Source organism: Ascidia mentula, chromosome 7, assembly GCF_947561715.1.
Source record: "Ascidia mentula chromosome 7, kaAscMent1.1, whole genome shotgun sequence".
Taxonomy (NCBI): domain Eukaryota; kingdom Metazoa; phylum Chordata; class Ascidiacea; order Phlebobranchia; family Ascidiidae; genus Ascidia; species Ascidia mentula.
In genome coordinates, this window is record NC_138572.1 from 234,115 (window position 1) to 257,973 (window position 23,859).

The 23,859-nt window shown below is 35.7% G+C and overlaps 3 protein-coding genes across 5 annotated transcripts; 2 read left to right on the forward strand and 1 right to left on the reverse strand.

Annotated features, from left to right (window-relative positions):
* Positions 1-7,774: 7,774 nt before the first annotated feature.
* Positions 7,775-13,911, reverse strand: LOC145907911 (beta-1,3-galactosyltransferase 1-like). Its single transcript, XM_082995021.1, has 4 exons — positions 13,554-13,911; positions 13,140-13,318; positions 12,435-12,618; positions 7,775-10,226 (listed from the first exon to the last, which is right to left on the reverse strand). Exons 1-4 carry the CDS (start codon positions 13,845-13,847, stop codon positions 9,717-9,719), a joined length of 1,167 nt encoding a protein of 388 aa, XP_082851147.1. The 5' UTR covers positions 13,848-13,911; the 3' UTR covers positions 7,775-9,716.
* A 1,540-nt stretch (positions 13,912-15,451) lies between these two features.
* LOC145907923 (serum amyloid P-component-like) lies at positions 15,452-20,865 on the forward strand. Of its 3 annotated transcripts, none has more exons than XM_082995041.1 (7): positions 15,452-15,680; positions 15,870-16,018; positions 16,211-16,240; positions 19,171-19,251; positions 19,424-19,695; positions 20,031-20,203; positions 20,549-20,865. In XM_082995041.1, exons 2-7 carry the CDS (start codon positions 15,889-15,891, stop codon positions 20,724-20,726), a joined length of 864 nt encoding a protein of 287 aa, XP_082851167.1. In that variant the 5' UTR covers positions 15,452-15,680; positions 15,870-15,888; the 3' UTR covers positions 20,727-20,865. The 3 variants fall into 3 exon arrangements, with proteins under 3 accessions (XP_082851167.1, XP_082851166.1, XP_082851168.1); XM_082995040.1 differs by lacking the exons at positions 19,171-19,251; positions 19,424-19,695; positions 20,031-20,203; positions 20,549-20,865 and adding exons at positions 16,368-16,448; positions 16,621-16,892; positions 17,131-17,303; positions 17,604-17,927; XM_082995042.1 differs by lacking the exons at positions 15,452-15,680; positions 15,870-16,018; positions 16,211-16,240 and adding exons at positions 18,339-18,463; positions 18,654-18,802; positions 19,014-19,043.
* Positions 20,866-20,873: 8 nt separating this feature from the next.
* LOC145908819 (uncharacterized) lies at positions 20,874-23,755 on the forward strand. The gene is made up of 8 exons (XM_082996144.1): positions 20,874-20,928; positions 21,302-21,408; positions 21,600-21,747; positions 22,022-22,051; positions 22,179-22,259; positions 22,432-22,703; positions 23,039-23,211; positions 23,556-23,755. The coding sequence occupies exons 1-8, from the start codon at positions 20,874-20,876 to the stop codon at positions 23,581-23,583; spliced, it is 894 nt and encodes a 297-aa protein (XP_082852270.1). The 3' UTR covers positions 23,584-23,755.
* Positions 23,756-23,859: the final 104 nt, after the last annotated feature.

Sequence of the window (23,859 nt, forward strand, 5' to 3'; positions counted from 1 at the left end):
CCCCCCCTCCCCTAGTTGCCGGCAACCCCCCTCCCTATATGTGTGACGTAACAATACAAATATCAATGTACGAAATAAAACAGGATAATAAAGTACAATGTGGGAAAGGCCCGACATACAGTCAACGTCTGCAGGAATCTCCCAAAATATCGGAGATGTTTCCTAAAAATAAGGACAATAATTTAAATTTAAACACAAAAAATTGATCTCTCTACAACGCCTTCGCATCCTGTAAGTTTGTAGAAACTCGAAACCGGTTTTGACCACCAGGTTACAAATACATCGCTGAACAACAAATATCCACTTTGCTTCAAACAAACGTTCGCGTAATTTTTAACATAACGCTACCAGGCATAATATTCAATAAAACCAAAGCTCATAATATTCAAAGGACCTGAGACTTGTGTGGAACTTGCGTGTGGTGAAGAGTTGGTGGTGGATCAGCTGCTGGATTGGTTGGAGAAGCTCTTGGTGGTTTTGGTGGAATTTGACGAGAGCTCCAGGAATTGTTCGTCGTCGTACATGAAATATTAAAGTTGTATTAGTTCCTATTGAGCTAAACTTGATAAACTCCGGCAAAAGTTCTATCCACAAGTTGACAGGCAATTGCGTTATCAGTGGTAGATTTTTATCCAGTAAGTTTTTTTATTACCACCAAATAGATTCCAGACTTCCGTTTCAAATTTTCGCCCCAACATTCATAACATCACGTGATCCCATTCGCTTTGTGCTTAATTTTAATCAACACGAGCCTTAACTAAGGGTTCGGCGCCAAAGATTTATATTGAAAGGAGGTGAATCTTAACTAACAGGAACACGTGATGCAGTAAAACCACACAAACACACGAACAAGCACAAGAATGTTGGGACAGGTTTGAAACAGTTGTCAGGTGTTCTAAGGGTTATTCTGCCCGTGTTGTTGATTATTCTCCAGTCGAATATCCCGGAATGAGTTTTATTCCCCATCAACTACGAAATAATTTTTCCATAACAATATTTACTCTTTGACCCTTTTTTCGTCAATTTGTCTCGAAGATCACCTTTTTAAGTTCCCCTTGTGCCGATGGAAGGTAGAATGAGAAACACCTACACCGTAACAGGAAAGCATTCCTGAATTCACCAGTCATCCTGTATATAAAAACATGCGTATGTTCAATATAGTAAACAAACAGATTACTCCTTTTAGGGAGAAAAATGTCGACATTTAAGGAACCCCACAATCTTACAATCGCTGTCACTTTCCCTCTGCCCACGGAATTTTCCCTCTGTCTTATATGTTTTCAGGGTTAATTATGACGTAAGTATTACGGGAGAACACCCTGGAAAAGCTTTGCACAAAATTAAGACATCTTATGGTCCTGATTTTGCCGAGACTGCAAGGAATTAAGTACCTTGTCTTACAGCGCCCTCTTTCGGTCAGTACGTTCCGGTCATCCGGTTAGACATCCATCGAAGTATGGCTGCACGTAAATAACGTGTAGTTTATCGTATCCAGGTTTGCTGCTAATGATCTAATGTTCTTATTATTCAATAGAAAAATATAGTTTGACCGCAAAACTAAGAAATTTGTCTTTCTATTCTAGTTACAACACTCACCTTAATTTGTCAAGTGGATGAAAACTTCCCAAGACTGAAACCATCACCTCCTGGTGAGGTGGGAAGGAAAACACCTACCCTATGACAGGAAAGCATTCCTGAATACACCAGGATGAGAGTGCGCGTATTTCCAATAGCAATTAATAGCTTGTTTAAAAACAAATGCCGAAATTTATTGAATCGCAATTTTATTTTTTACCTCTCTTTCTGTTCATCAGCTATGTATGTTCTATTCTGTAGTTTCTCACGAGTTCAGAGTTCAGATGACGTAAGTGTGACGTAGACAATCCTGAAAAAAGCTTTGCATAAAACTTGGCTAACCATACATCCCGTGTCCCGGTTTAAGCACCCGTATGATTCATTAGTTCTTATGGTCGTAGTTATCAAGGATTGGTTGCAAATTTAAAATGAGTTAAGTAATTCTTCTCTGGATAAATAAAATAACTTTATAAAGAAACTACCTATATTGTTTGAAAAAGTCCAGGTTTAAGTGGTCAAAAATGTAGTGGGCCTAACAAAAAACATTAGCGACCTGAAAAAAACCTGTGATTTGTATGGAAACTAACGTGTGATGGTGAGTTAGTGGATCAGCTGCTGGGTTGGTTGTCGAAGCTCTTTGTCCATTGTTCGAAACCACGACACGACCGAATGAATGAAGGTGCAGATGCAGTCAGGTAGCTTATACGTAGCAGTCAGGAAATCCACAAGGTCGACGACATCCTGAACAGTTAAGTTGGAACTGTGGTTAGTTTAATATTCGGTTCTTACTCATACCTACATTGCTCTCTTGCACCACCTTGCGCTAAACAGTAGGGAGCGTTGGCGCCACCTTAAAAATCTCTGCTCAAACCATTTATTAAAAGTTTCAAAACAAATGTATCAGTTTCCAACTAACCCGACGCCGGAGGTGACGTTCAATAGAATCCGAACAATGGAAACCATTCCAAATATTCCACTTAGCACATTCGGTTCTCCTGTATTTGTCCGGTTATAGCTTGGTTTTAACCTTACCAATTGGCGGCAACATACCACAACCATACTAGGCCCTGATGACGTTAGTGTGTCCAGGAAGTAAACATTTATTCACCGAGCCCGAAAACTTGAATGCAATCTACATAACCTAAAATTTTCCTCCAAAATTGTGTAGTTCAAAACCTGCAAAACTTGAATTGGTAATTTCCTTGTGTTTAGTGACAATATTGTTTGGTATAGTTACGCGTTTTACAAACGGATGCATAACAAAGCCCATTGTTCCACATTCCAGATCAATAAATCCATGGAGATATCCCTGGTTCAAGATTTTTTATGTAAATGTTGAGTCAACAACACAATATTTAAACTCACCCATTGAATAATCCTCTACCTCTTGAAACAAGACCTAACCCTTGCTAGCAGCCTGACTTTCTTGTTACGTCACAATATTATATGTTACGTCACAAGTAGCCTACATTGATATGTTTTAAACCAAATGCGAGCCTTCCACAAATATTTAACATAGGATGCGACGAATTAAAACAATCTCCTAAATAAAAAAATAGTTCACCTTAACCTGGCGTCATAGTTTCATACCTTAACCTGAGCCAAGTTCCAGCCTCCATTGTATGTTGATGCTTGTGTTGTGATCTGGACACAGTTAAGTTAACAGGCGACTTAACACAGATACACAAAGTGACATACGATAACTTTCAGCAAGAATCCATAATCCAGATCCAGATCCAGATCCAGATCCAGATCCAGATCCAGATCCAGATCCAGATCCAGATCCAGATCCAGGCGACTTCGGTGGTTTTGGTGAAATTCGGCGGGAGCTCCAGGATTTGTTGGAGGTCGTACATGAAATATTAAAGTTGAATTAGTTCCTATCGAGCTAATATCATACACTGCTAGCAAAGGTCAATCTTTAAGTTAGTGGCGGTAACAACGGTGGACTTATGGGAAGTTTAAAACAAATTTGTGTTGTTATGTTTGTTATAAACAAGTGGCATAATTAAGCGTAACTTTACGTAAATTGTTTAAAATAATTAAAAGCTCGTCCCAGATATAAAAATGGGTGTTTCCCGCAAATAGATTCCAGACTTCCGTTTCAAATTTTCGCCCCAACATTCATAACATCACGTGATCCCATTCGCTTTGTGCTTAATTTTAATCAACACGAGCCTTAACTAAGGGTTCGGCGCCAAAGATTTATGTTGAATGGAGGTGAATCTTAACTAAGAGGGACACGTGATGCAGTAAAAACCACACAAACACACAAACAAGCACAAGAATGTTGGGACAGGTTTGAAACAGTTGTCAGGGATTATTCTGACCATGTTGTTGATTATATTCCCAAGTTTATTCTGCCATCAGCAATTTAGCATGTTTAAGTTTCACAGCACTTACCTTGCTATCCACACTTCAACCTGAACTTATGTGAAATGGAAGAACTTCCAACAAGACTGAAGCAAACGTGAAGGTTATCCGGCAAAATCACCAATTTCTAATCAGCGCCTTCACTTGCGGAGATTAACGGGAAAATAAAAGGAAAAAGAAATTCCTCCGCCGAAATTTCCCTCTGGCCGAAAACATTCAGTTGATTAATCAAATCGGATGGTAACCGGCTTATTATTTCATTGTGACGTCACAAATATTTTTGTTAATATTCGATTTATTGCTCTTTTCGAATTCCACGTGGATTCGAATCCGCTTAATGATTCAACGGTTGACTGATTTTCCCCACAAACACATTTATTGTAAATTTTTTTTTTTCACGGAAAGTTAAACATTGACACAAATATCTTGCATATTTTTTATTGCATCAACAACATTTATTTTCGGCTAAAATAAGTTAGGCGTGGATTCAGAAGCAAATGGGTTAGCTCAGGGTTTAAATAAATATGCAGAAAACATTAAATAAATAATAACAACAAAAAATACTCGACACAATGAGCTTAAATTTGCGGCTGTAACTGAATGCAAGCAAGCAGAGGCGTCAACGCTTCCGCTGAGGTCCGAGCCAATTGCCAGTAAAATGCGAGACGTTTGCATTGTAACACAGCGTTGTCATGAAAACTGATCCAAAACGTCATAAATTCTGGAACCAAAGACACCGCAGATCGAGTAAAGTTTAACTTTCTTTCTTCTCAATCTTTTCTTCCTCTTTTTCTTTTTCGTCGTTTTTTCTTCGAATTCTTTGAAGTCTTTCAACAAATTCTCTACCTGAAAAAAACATTCATGATTCCTGAGGAATGTCCATTAAGCGGTAAGCTGCAGCGTAACAAAGCGACTAAGTGACATCACAACAACGTAAATTACGTCACAATTTACCTTTGTGTCGTAGGTTTCTTCTGTTGTGTTGAGTATTGCTTGGAGTAAAGTATTGGCTCCGATTTGCAAGTCTTGCAGGCAATCGTCAGTGACGGCCTCGGGATCGCAAGACTGAAAATAAAATATTGTTGTTGTAACGGAAAATTAATCGTAATTTTTGTTTCTTCAAATCTTAAGGTTTTTAGTCATCTCGTTAAAGTTGCAATGTATAATACACACATACTACACCTTGCAACAATGTGTTGCAATGTATAATACACACATACTACACCTTGCAACAATGTGTTGCAATGTATATACACACATACTACACCTTGCAACGATGTGTTACACACATACTACACCTTGCAACAATATGTTACACACATACTACACCTTGCAACAATGTGTTGCAATTTAAATTGCCGTAATTTTTTTGTAACACAAACAAGAATCGATGCGCTGTGGTTTAGTGACAACTCCTAATCAAACCTGACAAACTGACACGTTTACTGAACTACCTGATCTTGATGAGAACGAACTTTCTGTTTCATCAGCTTAGGTTTGGGAAGATTACAATTCAACTGCCTTCTCTGAAAAGTAAAAAACGAAACAGTCAAAAAAATATCACAAATTAATAGTAAGTATTAAATATTTTATATTGTTCAATGTAAAATGAGTGTTGAATTCAAGCTGATAATCGAGTCATGTGAGCGGGGGATCCCCTTGTGGTAGGCGAGAAATCAATTGTTGTTGGTTTGTTTGCTTTCGAATGCGCGTGGTTGAAACCGATCCAGATATTCACTTTCGCTCAAACAAGAATGTTTCGACGCCGAAACGAAAAGAGAACCCACCCTTCCAACTCTCTTGCCTAATCCCTTGTACCATTCCTTCAGTCGATAAACGTAAAACGCCAGCACGCGGCCTTTTCCAAACTTCTCGATGATTTTCTTCATTTTGCCGGTGATGAAAAGTTTCTTCAAATCTCTGTTGATTTTTGATTTTATTTTCTTTCCGAAAGCGAGCTGAAAAAAAAAAACGATATTTTTGTTTCGCTTTTCACAAAAACTCCCCTCGTAAATTAATTAACACATACAAAAACGTTAAAACAGAAATTTTGAAACACACAACATACGCAATATTTAATTAAATCAAGGATTTTATCAATGCCCCTTTTCACCGCTAACTGAACCAAAATACAGAATTCAAGCATTCGAAATTCAATCCGAAAATGAAGGAGTATTTAGGGGCGATTACAGAGGTCGCGTTCAGATTTCAACCTTAATCTTTTTATTCCAAATACCAACATTCTCACCTTCCTCACTGCTATCAGATCTTCATTTTGTGATCGGATATTTTGTAGTTTTCTCTTGTAACTTACTCGGCTCTCATCCGATATTGTTGTCAAAAACTTTTTGCCTTCACAAACAAACGCGAACCCAACAACAACAACTAAAATCCCGGTGAAAGTGAAACGACACATTGTTGTGATATGTTGTTTCTGTGTTCTTCTCGAGTCGTCCGAACGTCGATGTAGATGGTGTGGAACATCGCGACGCGCGCGCTTATATAATCATTCCACATAAATTCCCCATCTTCACTTCCGCAACTTAAAACAGAAAGGAATTTTTGAAATAGATCGCCACATGTAAAAATATACTTGAATCGATCAAAGCGACGTCGGTCATTTTACAAAATATTCTATTTTACACCCTTTTTCAACGAACCTGTCATTATTTTTCATTCCTATTTTCTAAATTCTCGCGACACAAGCCTGAAATTTACGCAGTGATTGTGACGTAATAAACAAAAAGAAGAACTACAGGAAAAACCATAATTAAGAAAAGATTTCTGTCGACCCACGTGGGTGTGAATTTCCGAACCATTTTCATCATCCGGATGTTTTTTTGCGCGGTCCAGTGGTTACCAAGGCAACGCTAACGTGCGTCATTCATTAAACAATAAGCGTTCCCTCGGTGGATGGATGACAGGGGAAGCACGGAGGGTGTTCCCCCTTTCTTATATATGGCTTCACGGCAACAAAAAGTTAAATGTTTAGGGCTGGACTTTCGTCCGTAGCGAAATATGTTGAGAATCTTAAAACAAATTTGTTTTACTACTACCACAATTTGGTGCTGTTGTGACGTCTGCAGTTACAACATTAGTTGCATAAGTTTTGCATTATTTTTCTTCCATCAACTTACATTTGCAGAGGAAAAATTAGCAAAACCAATTGAATCCAAAAATACCGACCTAACGTTCGTCTGCACTGGCCACCGAGCGTTAAAACCTATTTCGTGGAGGAAAGTTAACCTTACGTCACCTGCTACGTCACGTCACCTGCTACGTCACGTCACCTGCTGCGTCACGCCGCCTACAATAAACACTTGATGGTGTTTTATCAACGTGACCTGGAAGTTTCCTCGGAATTCCCGAAACCACAACAAACAATAAAGAAGGAAGTATTAAAACGACGACCTTCAACTGACCTCTGTGCACACATGGTTTTAACTTGCAGTTTCCCTGACCGGAATAAACCGACGACCGACATCAATCAGACGATCAATATTAAGTCACACGTTGCCTAGGTGTGCAAAATAAATACGAGTTATTGTAGTTTATTTGTGTAGCAACATAGGATCGCATCGAACAGTCTGCGATCTTTGTAGCTCGGTGAAGATAAATCAAGTCATGGAGTGATGCAGTTTCGCGGCAACACAAAAATATAATTATAAATGTTGTTTTGTTAAATTAATGTACAGAAAATATCATCGATTTATGACAAACAGAAAGAAAGTTCGCAAAAATAAGTAAAAACCAAAAACACGCAGACAAGAAATAGTTGATATTTTTACGAGAGCAGTTGATATTTTTACGTAAAATACGCGCGATGTTTTTTTCTTTTTTGAACAATTCCACTTGAAGTAAAAACAAAACTGGTTTCCATCAATTCACAGCTCATCGGTTTAACGACAAGAAATTACTTAAATTAAACGTTTCAAATCAATTAACAAATTTTTTGAAAATCAAACTTTAGCAGAAGAACGCAAAAACTGATTTCCCAGTTGAATAAAGTTTTCGCTAGGTGGTGACAAGACAAACAAAAATGTAATTCATTGTCGGGTGAAATATTTAAAAAAAGTAGGTATATTATATTTTGGTAATTTGTATTACGGTTACCATAACAACAACCGGTACGTAACAATAACCTTTTTGTTACATTGTTCACGAACAACTGGGCCACTCAGCTCACTTCCAAATATTTGGAAACTTTATTTGTTGAAGCAAAACATACTTATTTGCTGGGGTTATTCGGGTAAAAACAAAGTTATTATTTGTAACACACCCGTGTAATACACTCTAGTAAGTATTTGAAGACAAAGAAAAGTAAAAATATTAATATTCTAGTTACAATGTCAGAAGCGCTTATGAAACATGGTTGGTTGAGCAAACAGTCACAGTATAAATGAGCTTTCAACACATCGTTCAATTCCAAATTCATCAGCTGACACAACCACTTCTTGGGAGATTGTGGTACTAAAATGTGTCAACAACAGAAACTGCTAATGTTTTGAAACTTGGAAGGCAAAAACAGCATTAAAAAACAACAACATTTTGTTTAATTGAGTAATAAGTATAAACTGAGGTACAGAAACACTTTAAATGAAACTTTTTGTGGTGAAACAATAGTTGATAGTTGTGTATGATCACAAACGCAGCAAATCGTGACGAGAATTAAACAATTATTTAACATTGGAAAGCAACACCGAAACTTCATGAAACCAATATGTTGTAAAACAAAGTCTTACATTCATTTCAAGGTTTTTAGGCAATTGAAGCAACATTATCAATACATTCACCAAAGTAAGATCCGCAATTTGTGCAGCACTGTACAAGAAATAAGAAAATACTAAATGCACATGCGCAAAGTATAAAAGTTCAAATTCAGTGCTTGGTTCGATTTCCACAACTCCATACACATTGCAAAGTATTTGTTTTAGCCGTAATAGGAACAAAATTCCAATTGTTTGACGACACATTGCAATATTCGGATGCAGAAAGTGACTGGAAATCGACCTGAAAGACCCTCAATTAAAGGCAGAAATATAGAAGATATTCATACAGTGGTCGGGAAACAGGACTTCCAAATACCCAAGTAAAAATGTTTGACTGTCGGGAAATGCAAGCAATCATCGGCATAAAGTAAAAAATTAATGCAATCTTTGCTTTAACTTTGCTACAAAATAATTGTTTTTGGATTCTGTAGAATCACAGAGCGGCCAGAATGTAGCTTGAAGCAGAATAAATACTTATGAAAACTTTTAATTCCAGTCATCTTATAAAAGATGTGTTTGGAATGCCAAATAAAGGAAGCACCCATTTAATGTCATCTGCATCGAACAGATAACAAACTGATGAATCATTACAACAATATTGCGCAAGTAGGGGTTGGGAATTTAAGTAAGCACCCAAAATACACACAAACATTTCTGAAGGCAGCCGAGCAGATATCATTAAATTGCACAACTGTTAAAGCACATTCTACTGCTAATTTTAATATTGGTAGTAGTTAAAAAGTTGCACAAACCCTGTGATTTTTACATGGATTAACAAAAGCAGTACTAGCAAAGTTGTTAAAAAAGGAACTACGAGATTATTGAAATTAAGATCAACTGCAAGAAACAACCTGGAATTTTGAAGAATTAGCTTACGTCCCACCTTACGTAAAATATACTCGATCACGTTGGGTCTAATGTTAATCAGGGAAGAATATTAAACTAGTCGCTTTCACAGTAACAACAATTGTTTAGCAAACAAATAAACACTCATAACGGTCATGAATGTTGATCCTCGTTGCCACTGACAACTTTAAAGGACTTTGCGCATTCGTTCAAGTCAGAATCATGGAGTTTCTTCCACATTTCCACCATTTCCTCACTGTTAAGTTTATGGAGCGTCATCACCTCATGGTAGATGCAGATGTCCTTGGGTCGATTCACCCCCCAACTTTTGAAACCCTTGTGATTCTGCGGCTTCATGTCCAATTTTTTCAAACACACGCCAAGAAAAGCGTCATCGATTGGAATTAGTGGTGTCACTTTGGTGACCTCAAAAATCTTCTTTGACACCAAAGATGACATCACAAAGCCACCACCAGACACATAAGGTGGGTAATATTTTTCACTCCATAAGTTGGTGGAAACGTAATATTTGCTTTTTGGGTCCGTTATCCTTGGTGACGGATAAAGAACGCTTCCAGCAAAAAGATTTTTCGCGGCATCTTTGCTTAAAGACAGAAGGTAATCCACGATGTTGTTAATGTTCACAAAAACATCATCATCGCCCTGAAACACAAACACAAAATTTCAACATTTATCTCAACCTCCTCTGGAACTTATTTTATTTTGAAATAACGACAACACTTGTGAAAACAAAGCATAATATTTCACGAAAAGCTAAACAGGTGAACAGTTAAAGGCTTTAAATAATTGATAAAACACAGTTCAAGTTTACAACCTTGTATGTACATTAGACCCATAAATATTCATGGGAATAATTAGGTTCACTTTAAACAAAGCTGGGAGGAAATTTTCCAAATATTAATGCACTTATATTGTGAAGAAAATTTAACTTTTCTAATGAGTTTTATTACATAAACAATGCACATTGTGTTACAATAATACAAGCCTTTATGTTATTCAATGCCATTAAGGACAATAAATTAGCATACAATTATGGCATCATGCAAGATTATTACAGTTTTAAGTTGTAACAATTGTGAATTAAATCATGCTCCTTATTAACAATTCAATAAAATATGAAACTGTTTGGAATATTTGATGAAACTGCTATGTTTGGACATATTAGCCACACAGCAGGACAAACCGTTATGTTTATGTTAAACTAAAGGTGGTGCCAAAATTACGTCACCGTCCATGCATGACGATAACTTATTGTCTGTCACAGAGCAGCATAGAGTTTGACTCATTTGTTGTGCTTATAACAAACACAAACAAATTGATGCAATAAGATCATATTAACAACAACTTTATGACAAACACAAACAAATTGATGCACTAAGATCATATTAACAACAACTTTATGAAACACAAGTTACAAATTGCACACAAACCTCATGGCCTGAAATTTTGGTTTTGAAATGTCAAGGTTTTGAAATGTTATATGTTAGTGTGGTTTGGTGTGAGTCGATGTATCCTGTTTTGTGGTTTTCACCTTACAAAGGGTCAGGCCCACACCAGCCAGTAACTTCCTCATTGTAAATTTGTCACCAAATGTTTGGACAAACTCCTAAATTTCTTTCTCACACAGAATTTTAAAATTCAATTGATTGTTTGCAATATTGTAGTTCCAAGAACTAATGTGCTGTTTTACCGATGCCTGACATCCTTTCAACAATTAAAACACAATTGTTTGGGCAGTGGCTGAGTTTTTACATGTACACAACAATCTTACATCGCTACATTTTGTGTTGGACAAATTACAATGTTTTCAGTGTTACCCATAATACATTGTTGTACCAGCAGTGCCAACATACACAATTATAATGAATTGGTTTCGTTCACAAACCTTTGACATAATTATCAAACACAGGAAGTTTAACGAAACAGCAACGAGGCCAAAGTTTAAGGCGTTATTGTTCTATCAAAATTAGTTGAGTTTAATCTTGTGTTGCCTTTTTCATATGAATGACATTGCACCAGAGTGTGAGGTGACAACCACATGATATTATCACGACCACAACTTTAAGCAAAAAGATTAATGTGTTTAATGCCATCCAATGTTATGCATGCAAACATTTTACCTTTGTTTTTCTACAAATGTTTAAATTGCAAAAAAAAGCAACTATAAAGGTTTTGAATGCAATCTGCACTTTTCCAAATAAAGATTGTATTTAAATTCTCATCTGGAACAGGAAGTTATCGAGCAACCAATGTTTTTTCATCTGGCAGTTCCACCTGAGCGTGGTTGAACAATTTGTGTTGGTAGTGGAATGTAGTTACTACTTTGCCGAGTCCTTAAGCACTTTCAACCACTACAAGCCCATTATTATAAACACAATGACATCTTCGGTCTGGAATGTTTGACAAATGTGTAATTTCTTTTCTTTTTTAACATTATCTATTTGTTAAGTTCGATTCCGGGCAGAGTGCATATATTACATGCTTAGGGATGTAATCTAACAGAATTTTCTAACAATTATCGACAGTTTTTGTCAACTCTTTATCAAAAGTAAACAGGAAATATGTTAAATTTCCCACACATCACCCCATACAATATATCACAAGTTTCCTGATAACAATTTGACAAGTATTTAGGGTCACATAGCTCCACGCAATTGTCCACGATTTTTACAAACATAAATATGCAACGTCGATGAAACATAAAATGTCTTTTTACAATTTTCAGGGTAAAAGTTTATCAAAACCATTTATCTGCATAAAAAAATCTACATGAAAAAATAGCTTGCTGGTTGGGCAACCATTAATGCTATCGACATTACCAAGAAAACTTTAAAATCTCCAACAACTGACCTTAAAAATGAACTTTGCTTGTGGACAATACGTCACCATCCACCTCATGAACATAATGTCTTTAATCGTCAAGTTTCTGAATGAGTCGTGAAAGTCGCCTTGGATTATATCGTGATATTCCTCCACCTCACGCTCCAACAAAGCTTGTTTCTTCAAGTCATCAGATTTGGCAACCAGAAAAATTCTTAAAAGCAAATTTGCATATTTTTATATTGTGACGTAATAATAATAAAAATCATTAAATGCATACAATAATTCATAAAATTGGAAAAAAACAAATATTATGTGCATGCAGCACTATCGGATACCAAGCAGTAGTTTGGCCATAGTGCACTCCACGGTGGTTCGTCTCTGTTGATTCGTATATACCTAGTTTTGTACCCAATAGAACATTGACCAAAAGTTACCACAAAGTGGGAATCTCTGTGCCTGCTGGTTTAAAAGCTAGCACAGTGCCACAGTTAACAGCTGCACTGATGATACCTTACAGGTAGAACCAGTGTGTACACTCTGTCTGCAGCTTAAAAAAAAACTGAATTGGATAATTGTAGTAATATTTCATGCAATGGCATGATTGGCAGGATTGCCCCACTGTGCAGGTCCTTGCTTGGCGATCACAGCTATCGTATCGCGATCATTAGGTTTGCAGGCTTGGCAGCCCATGCATTGCAGCTGGATTGAATAATTGTATGAATGAACTCTCACCTTCTCAAAATTATTCCGTTTACATTAGATTCATTTCCCCAAGTGTCGCGAATGGACCGCCTTCGATCGAACTGGGCTGTTGTAGATTTTACAACAATCAATAGAAATACAGGCACCTCGTTTCCGTTTTCGTCTTTACATTTATCAGGTTCATTGAAGATGTATGGGTAATATTTTTTCTGTAAATTTAATGAGGCTGTTTTACATGGTGTTGTAAATCACAAGCGACTTATGCAAGGAAGTCAAAAACCCAGCCTCTGCTTACACACAAAATATCAGGTCCAGGTTTTATGTATTAGCATTACTGATAATTTTTACATATGAGCACAGAGCATCCTTTTTTTCAATCACATCAGAATGTGTATATGTATGTTAAATGTCGATATATATATACATGTAAAAAAAACAAGTTACTTGTGAATAAACCAACTGTGGTTTCTGGTCAGATTTTGCTTCAGCTTGTTTTTCATCTTTTACGACTCTTGTCGTTTTTTCTTGAAGATTTTTACTAAGCACTGATTTTTCGTGTTCCAATCTTCGCACGGTATTTGAAAGTTCCACAAATCTCACGGCAAAGTAGAATAGATTGGAGACGAAAAGGAACAAGACGAATAATTTGAAAGCGCCGATCCTGTATCTCCACAACAGTAAAAGAGGTGAAAGGTTGCCATTATTGTATGTGTTGTGGGCATTTTTAACAGCCATCATTGCTTGGACAAATAGCAGCAAACACTACATACTTTTCCTTCATATATATTTTACAATCAAAATAATTTCTATGAATAAAAAACAAAACACAAAGTTGATATTGTTGTGATGCATATAAATTAATTTCTTTCACAACTTAAGCATTGAATCACATATTGTATGTTACGATTGATAACTGTTTGGTTGGGTACCGCAGGAAACACAGTAAGATAAAAAACAAAACAATTCCAATGTTAAATTGTGCAAGTTAACATTTCTGAATACCATAATGATAATATTGTGTTAGCTATACAGTACTAAGTGCTGCACTTTATCCTAAACTACATTACACACTAAACTGCATTGCAAATAGTTGAGAAATTACGTACGCCACGCCAACTTTCTGACAATTCGAAAACGAAACTGCCCCAGTCAGAAGAAGTAACCTGCAATCGTGATACCTGGAACAACTGCGCGATCTAACGGCCGTTCCAATAATGTTCAAAACTCGCTAGAGGGCGTTAACAAACGTATTGTGATTTTAATGTTTATCGTGTTTCCAATCAAGCAATGCGATATCGTAATGATTTCGTTAACTTTAGATTGAAATATTTAAATAACGTTACCGCTGCTATTAAGACGCACTTCCCAATAGAAGTGGTTTGATGTAACAAAATACTGCCATGTCTTACTTGATATAACCTTCAAGGATTGCATTGGTGGCCATTCCATAAATGATGCTCATGTTCATGTATGTGCGCATTTCGGCACCGATAAAGGCATAGATGACATTATGCCCGATTAAACCATGTTTTATTGGATCAGCCACTTGGACACAAACAACAACACAGGAAGAACATTTCGAAGATATATAAACGCTGTTGGTCGCATGTCACGTACAACACCAAACTTTAACCCCAGCAATATTTTATTCATTCCAACTCCTTCTGTACCAACACCAGTACGTCGCATTACACAATCACGAATTTCTGTAAAAAAAACAACTTTCTTGAGCAATGCGCAAACGGCATATATTAATTTAAGGTTGCACAAATTTTGGTCCATAGACGTGAACAACGCGGCAAATTTAACTAACAACTATGTTTGCAAGGCAAAGTAACAGCTTCCATGCTGTCTCAGACACACTGCAACCACAGTAAAAACACAACCAGCCACAATATATAAAGAAACAAATGCGCAAGAAGACAATGGCGGGCGAAAGTTTATCGGCATTAATATTTGCACGTTCACATCCGTAAAAATTTAAGTAGGTTTAGAAGTTGCGTGACCATATCACGATTACGAAAAACAGGAGGAAATCAACATTCTCGTACAAAAACGGTCAAAGTGGTGCGAACAGTTGCCAGGAAAACTGAAGGTTGGGAGTTCAAACCCCAACGGAAGCCAGATTTTAAGTTACATATTTTCCATTTTCTGGTCGTTGTTTGAAGTCAGAGATCTCTCTAATGACCCAAGGTTCAGCATCGCATCGCGCCGAACGTCAACAACAAGATCTGCAATGACGTGGACGCCGACGGACGAAAACATGCCTCGCGGGGAGACTTTAAACAAATCGAGATTTAAACCGTGTTCACCTTTCCATATATGGATAAAACCTACACGGAATATGAAATGCGACACCGGTTAGAGGGGAGTTCACAACTGAAGTGGTGAAAGTACCACTAATCCCTGGTGTTACAAGTTGTAACTAAATCCCGTCTTATTTAAAAAACGCGATTCGTTAAGAGGATTAAAGGTTGGAAAACACCAGAGGTTTTCTATAAAACACCATGGAGGGAAGGCAGGTATTCACATTGGAGGTTAGAAAACTATCGCAACGACAAAAGCTATCAGGTAAGTTGAATTTTGTGAAATTATTGCAAACTTCTTATTTCAAAGTTGAAAATGAAATTTGTAGCAAATGTATTTCGAACATTTAATAAAAACTAAACAAGAATCAAGTATTTGCATTTTCCAACAATTTTTAAACATTTAAACCTTTTTTTATTGTTTTTTGTTATGTTTTGCAACTTTACATGTCAGACATACATTGTGGTGAAGCATGATGAAGTTCATCCAATACTTTGGGGTCAGCCTTCTTCTTATTGCCGTGAGTTCATCCCAGGAATGCAACAAGTTACAACTATGTGCTCCCATCTCAAACCTGCCAGGACAAGAACCATATTTGGAAGGTTGGAACGTTTGTTGTTTTCTGAAAAAATCCATTGACAAATTTGATTCAAATTTACGTGCAAAACTTTGTTCGTTATTTGTTTAAGTGCTGCTTGTTCATAATATGATGATGATTGCAATGCTATGAGCAATATGTTACTTTCTACTGGAGTTACGAACTACAGCCGAACTAAACCAATTGTTTTCTGTAGGTTTGCGAGGATTCCCTGGACCTCCAGGACGTAAGTGATTTAAACCAAACTCAAAAATATTAAATATGTGAATGAAGTTGACATAAGGAATTGTAAAAATTAAACATGAAACTATGTTCTCATCAGATTAACTAAAATCTATTCTAATTATTCACAGCCCCACTTGCACCAGAACTTGAAGGGGAAATTTACAATCTGAAGAGCAAAGTTGAATTACTTACAAGCCCAAGAAAACAAGGTTACAATTTATTAAAATCACAACATATTTACACAAAAACATTAAAATTATTATATCTTGACTGATGGATTGCAAAAATATAATAAATATCACAAACATAATGTTGGCTAAATATTTGCAAATACTTGCTCGGTGAAAACAAGCAAAAAACATTCCTAAATCTTTTTTTCAGTTTGTCCTTCAGTGACCTTCAACTTTCCAAACCGGAATCAAATCAATGACTATGTTATGTACCGTCGACACGTACCTAGTCTAAAAGCAGCTACGGCTTGTGCATGGATAAACGCAACAGATTTTTCACACGACTTTTCTGTCGCAAGCTATGCAGGAACTAGTCATTTGAACAATGATTTCCTAATTTTTTTCACTTCCACAACCAATTTAGGGTTACATGTCGCCAATAAGAACACCAATCTCAATGCACCAATCAACATTAACAATCTGGTAAGACAGATAACATTTTCTTATAAATACACAAAAGTAAAGATTAATATGTAATCCACCCTAATCAATGTAATCATGTCTTATTGAAGAACTTTTTCATAGTTTAAGTAAAAATACCGATGTTTTTTCTTCTTTTACCACAAGTTTGTACTGACAATCTGCCTCCTATTTAGTGAATAGTTGGCAAAGGCAGTTACTAAGAAAATAAAAAGTGAAATTTTAATTTTGTTTCAAACAGGAACATGTTTGTGTATCATTCAACCCAACCCAGAAATCAGCATATGTTAACGGAATTCTAACCGACACTGAATATGTCTCCACCAGTCCTACCACTGGAGGGGGCACTTTAATTTTGGCACAGGAACAAGATTCTCTAAATGCCGGTGGTCTTGATGCTCGTCAATCGTTCAGGTATTTTTTTACTTTCCAGGCAATCGATGCACATTAATTATTGTAAAAGTAAGTTAACATCAGTTGGCTGCAGAAAGTTTAAGCTGTCAACTCTCATCAGTGCAACTGGTGACTGGGGACGGAAACGTCAACTAATTATTAATATTGATTTTTGAGCTTAAAATGTTATAATAGAGAACATAAAATAACAGCTCTGAGTTAAATTATGAATTTTCAAGGCAACATTTCGTGTACATTTTTCAGAACCAACTTTATTTTAATTTTGACAAAATTTAAACTTTCTCACTTTTATGATTTCAGTGGAAGTGTCGGAAACTTCATGATGTGGCCTCGAGTGCTTTCTGACGATGAAATCATAGAAATCTATGCAAGCTGCATTTGTCCCACTGACTATGTGGTTGCCATGACAATGGACACGGTTGAGTTGTTTGGAGAAGCAAGTTACGACGTTCCGGAATCCTGTCCTGTGTCATCATAAACACATGCCTTTGTCACAAAAATCCTACAATTTAATTGGAAAATTAAAAGTCAATACAATTATTAACATTAATAACATTGTTGTTGTAATTATTTGTGTTTAAATTGCACCGATGTTTGAAAAATAACAAAATAATAAAAGCTGGAAATGAATCAAATATGTGATGTTATTGCAACACAAGCTTACACACAAAAATCTGAAAGTAAAATTTAGTTGCACCAGAAATGAAATGTTCAAGTCGCACAATTCTTTGACGTAACATTAACACCAGTATTAAAGATGCATTAAAGTTTAACTGGATTAATCAAACTGATGATTATTTTCACAACAGTAAATTTTTCAATTTTGTACCTGACCATAGTAAGTTGAAAGCTGCATGAACTTGAAATGTCAGAGCCATACCATCGCTTGCAACGAAAACTAGCCTCAGGCACTTCCAACATTGTGAGTTTAACTTTCCATATTAGGATAAAATCTGCACAAGATATGAAATGTCAAACTGGCTACGAGAGGATTAACAAACCTCAAATTATACCAAAGCGTGAACTTAAAGGTCACAATATCATGATTTGCAGAGGATTAAAGGTGGAAAACACCAGAGGTTTTCTATAAAACACCATGGAGCGAAGGCAGGTATTCACATTGGAGGTCAGAAAACTATCGCAACGACAAAAGCTATCAGGTAAGTTGAATTTTGTGAAATTATTGCGAAATTTTTATTTCATAGTTGAAAATGAAATTTGTAGCAAATGTATTTCGAACATTTAATGAAAACTAAACAAGAATTAAGTGTTTGCATTTTCCAACAATTTTTAAACATTTAAACCTTTTTCTTGTTGGTTTTTGTTATGTTTTGCAACTTTACATATCAGACATACATTGTGGTGAAGCATGATGAAGTTCATCCAATACTTTGGGGTCAGCCTTCTTCTTATTGCCGGCAGTTCATCCCAGGAATGCAACAAGTTACAACTATGTGCTCCCATCTCAAACCTGCCAGGACAAGAACCTTATTTGGAAGGTTGGAATATATAACTATGAACTAAAACATAATTAATTACTTTTTTGGTTACAAAATTACAATCACTATAGCAGTTTATAATTTATATCATGCAAGGATTGCAAAGCAATAAACACTGCAGCACTTTTTATTGCTATACATGCATTGAGTTGATTTTGTTAAGTTTACAATTTACGAACTACAGCCAAACTAAACCAATTGTTTTCTGTAGGTTTGCGAGGGTTCCCGGGACCTCCAGGACGTGAGTGATTTAAACCAAACTCAAAAATATTAAATATGTCAATGAAGTTGACATAAGGAATTGTAAAAATTAAACATGAAACTATGTTCTCATCAGATTAACTAAAATCTATTCTAATTATTCACAGCCCCACTTGCACCAGAACTTGAAGGGGAAATTTACAATCTGAAGAGCAAAGTTGAATTACTTACAAACCCAAGAAAACAAGGTTACAATTTATTAAAATCACAACATATTTATACAAAAACATTAAAATTATTATATCTTGACCGATGGGTTGCAAAAATATAATAAATATCACAAACATAATGTTGGCTAAATATTTGCAAATACTTGCTCAGCAAAAACAAGCAAAAACCATTCCTAAATCTTTTTTTCAGTTTGTCCTTCAGTGACCTTCAACTTTCCAAACCGGAATCAAATCAATGACTATGTGATGTACCGTCGACACGTACCTAGTCTCAAAGCAGCTACGGCTTGTGCATGGATAAACGCAACAGATTTTTCACACGACTTTGCTGTCGCAAGCTATGCAGGAACTAGTCATTTAAACAATGATTTTCTGATTTTTTTCACTTCCACAACCAATTTAGCGTTGCATGTCGCCAATAAGAACACCAACCTCAATGCACCAATCAACATTAATACTCTGGTAAGACTGAAAATATTTTGTTACAAATACACAAAAGTAAAGATTAATATGTAATCCACCCTAATCATGTAATCATGTCTTATTGAAGAACTTTTTCAAAGTTTAAGTAAAAATACCCGATGTTTTTTCTTCTTTTACCACATGTATGAAATCTAAATTTTTGTGATTTGGGTTTGAGTTGCAGGCAAACATACTGTGATTTGTAAGGAAATAACCTTCCAATGCATTCAAACATATATTTTTTGTACTGACAATCTGCCTCCTATTTAGTGAACAGTTGGCAAAGGCAGTTACTAAGAAAATAAAAAGTGAAATTTTAATTTTGTTTCAAACAGGAACATGTTTGTGTATCATTCAACCCAACCCAGAAATCAGCATATGTTAACGGAATTCTAACCGACACTGAATATGTCTCCACCAGTCCTACCACTGGAGGGGGCACTTTAATTTTGGCACAGGAACAAGATTCTCTAAATGCTGGTGGTCTTAATGCTCGTCAATCGTTCAGGTGTGAGCGTGTTTAAAATTAGACTAAATTATGGAGATAATGCAACATCTAAGTTAATTGTAAGATTTTGTTATCTGCCACCAAATAAATTAATTTCATTTTTTGAAAAGAAAAATGATGGACAGACAGTTTGAGCTCTTATCAGAGCAACTGGTGGCTGGGGTCGCTCTCGTTAACTGATTGTTAATATTGGTTTTTGAGCCTAAAATGCTTTAATGATGAACATAAAGTCAAAGTTCAAAGTTAGGTTATGGATTTTTAAGGCAACATTTCGTGTACATTTTTCAGAACCAACTTTATTTTAATTTTGACAAAATTTAAACTTTCTCACTTTTATGATTTCAGTGGAAGTGTCGGAAACTTCATGATGTGGCCTCGAGTGCTTTCTGACGATGAAATCATAGAAATCTACACAAGCTGCATTTGTCCCACTGACTATGTGGTTGCCATGACAATGGACACAGTTGAGTTGTTTGGAGAAGCAAGTTACGACGTTCCGGAATCCTGTCCTGTGTCATCATAAACACATGCCTTTGTCATAAAAATCCTACAATTAAATTGGAAAATTAAAAGTCAATACAATTATTAACATTAATAACATTGTTGTTGTAATTATTTGTGTTTAAATTGCACCGATGTTTGCAAAATAACAAAATAATAAAAGCTGGAAATGAATCAAATATGTGATGTTATTGCAACACAAGTTTACGTACAAAAATCTGAAAGTAAAATTTAGTTGCACCAGAAATGAAATATTCAAGCCGCACAATTCTTTGACGTAACATTGACACCAGTATTACAGATGTATTAAAGTTTAACTGGATTAATCAAACTGATGATTATTTTCACAACAGTAAATTTTTTAATTTTGTACCTGGCCATATTAAGTTGAAAGCTGCACGAACTTGAAATGTCAGAGCCATACCATTGCTTGCAACGAAAACTAGCCTCGGGCACTTTCAACATTGTGAGTTTAACTTTCCATATTAGGATAAAATCTGCACAAGATATGAAATGTCAAACTGGCTCCGAGAGGATTAACAAACCTCAAATTATACCAAAGCGTGAACGTAAAGGTCAGAATTTCATGATTTGCAGAGAGTAAAAGTTGGAAAACACCAGAGGTTTTCTATAAAACACCATGGAGGGAAGGCAGGTATTCACATTGGAGGTCAGAAAACTATCGCGACAACAAAAGCTATCAGGTAAGTTGAATTTTGTGAAATTATTGCAAACTTCTTATTTCAAAGTTGAAAATGAAATTTGTAGCAAATGTATTTCGAACATTTAATAAAAACTAAACAAGAATCAAGTATTTGCGTTTTCCAACATTTTTTAAACATTTAAACCCTATTTTTTGTTGGTTTTTGTTATGTTTTGCAACTTTACATATCAGACATACATTGTGGTGAAGCATGATGAAGTTCATCCAATACTTTGGGGTCAGCCTTCTTCTTATTGCCTGAGTTCATCCCAGGAATGCAACAAGTTACAACTATGTGCTCCCATCTCAAACCTGCCAGGTCAAGAACCTTATTTGGAAGGTTGGAATATATAACTATGAACTAAAACATAATTAATTACTTGTAAACATTCTAGGGCATTTAAAGATATCTTCCTATTCAGGAATATTTATATAACTTTTTGGTTACAAAATTACAATCACTATAGCAGTTTATAATTTATATCATGCAAGGATTGCAAAGCAATAAACACTGCAGCACTTTTCATTACTATACTAATGTCATACATTAAGTTGATTTTGTTAAGTTTACAATTTAAGAACAGCAGCCGAACTGAACCAATTGTTTTCTGTAGGTTTGCGAGGGTTCCCGGGACCTCCAGGACGTGAGTGATTTAAACCAAACTCAAAAATATTAAATATGTCAATGAAGTTGACATAAGGAATTGTAAAAATTAAACATGAAACTATGTTCTCATCAGATTAACTAAAATCTATTCTAATTATTCACAGCCCCACTTGCACCAGAACTTGAAGGGGAAATTTACAATCTGAAGAGCAAAGTTGAATTACTTACAAACCCAAGAAAACAAGGTTACAATTTATTAAAATCACAACATATTTATACAAAAACATTAAAATTATTATATCTTGACTGATGGATTGCAAAAATATAATAAATATCACAAACATGATGTTGGCTAAATATTTGCAAACACTTGCTCGGCGAAAACAAGTAAAAACCATTCCTAAATCTTTTTTTCAGTTTGTCCTTCAGTGACCTTCAACTTTCCAAACCGGAATCAAATCAATGACTATGTGATGTACCGTCGACACGTACCCAGTCTAAAAGCAGCTGCGGCTTGTGCATGGATAAATGCAACAGATTTTTCACACGACTTTGCTGTCGCAAGCTATGCAGGAACTAGTCATTTGGACAATGATTTCCTAATTTTTTTCACTTCCACAACCAATTTAGCGTTGCATGTCGCCAATAAGAACACCAACCTCAATGCACCAATCAACATTAACAATTTGGTAAGACTGAAAATATTTTCTTACAAATACACAATTGTAAAGATTAATATGTAATCCACCCTAATCATATAATCATGTTTTATTGAAGAACTTTTTCATAGTTTAAGTAAAAATACCCGATGTTGTTTCTTCTTTTACCACATGTATGAAATCTAAAATTTTGTGATTTGGGTTGGAGTTGCAGGCAAACATATTGTGATTTGTAAGGAAATAACCTTCCAATGCATTCAAACATATATTTTTTGAACTGACAATCTGCCTCCTATTTAGTGAATAGTTGGCAAAGGCAGTAACTAAGAAAATAAAAAGTGAAATTTTAATTTTGTTTCAAACAGGAACATGTCTGTGTATCATTCAACCCAACCCAGAAATCAGCATATGTTAACGGAATTCTAACCGACACTGAATATGTCTCCACCAGTCCTACCACTGGAGGGGGCACTTTAATTTTGGCACAGGAACAAGATTCTCTAAATGCTGGTGGTCTTAATGCTCGTCAATCGTTCAGGTGTGAGCGTGTTTAAAATTAGACTAAATTATGGAGATAATGCAACATCTAAGTTAATTGTAAGATTTTGTTATCTGCCACAAAATAAACTAATTTCATTTTTTGAAAAGAAAAATGATGGACAGACAGTTTGAGCTCTTATCAGAGCAACTGGTGGCTGGGAACGCTCTCGTTAACTAATTGTTAATATTGGTTTTTGAGCCTAAAATGCTTTAATGATGAACATAAAGCCAAAGTTCAAAGTTAGGTTATGAATATTAAGGCAACATTTCGTGTACATTTTTCAGAACCAACTTTATTTTAATTTTGACAAAATCTAAACTTTCTCACTTTTATGATTTCAGTGGAAGTGTCGGAAACTTCATGATGTGACCTCGAGTGCTTTCTGACGGTGAAATCATAGAAATCTACGCAAGCTGCATTTGTCCCACTGACCATGTGGTTGCCATGACAATGGACACGGTTGAGTTGTTTGGAGAAGCAAGTTACAACGTTCCGGAATCCTGTCCTGTGTCATCATAAACACATGCCTTTGTCATAAAAATCCTACAATTAAATTCGAAAATTAAAAGTCAATACAATTATTAACATTAACAAAATGTAACTATTTGTGTTGACAAAAGTGTTTGCATCAATGTTTGTAAAAAT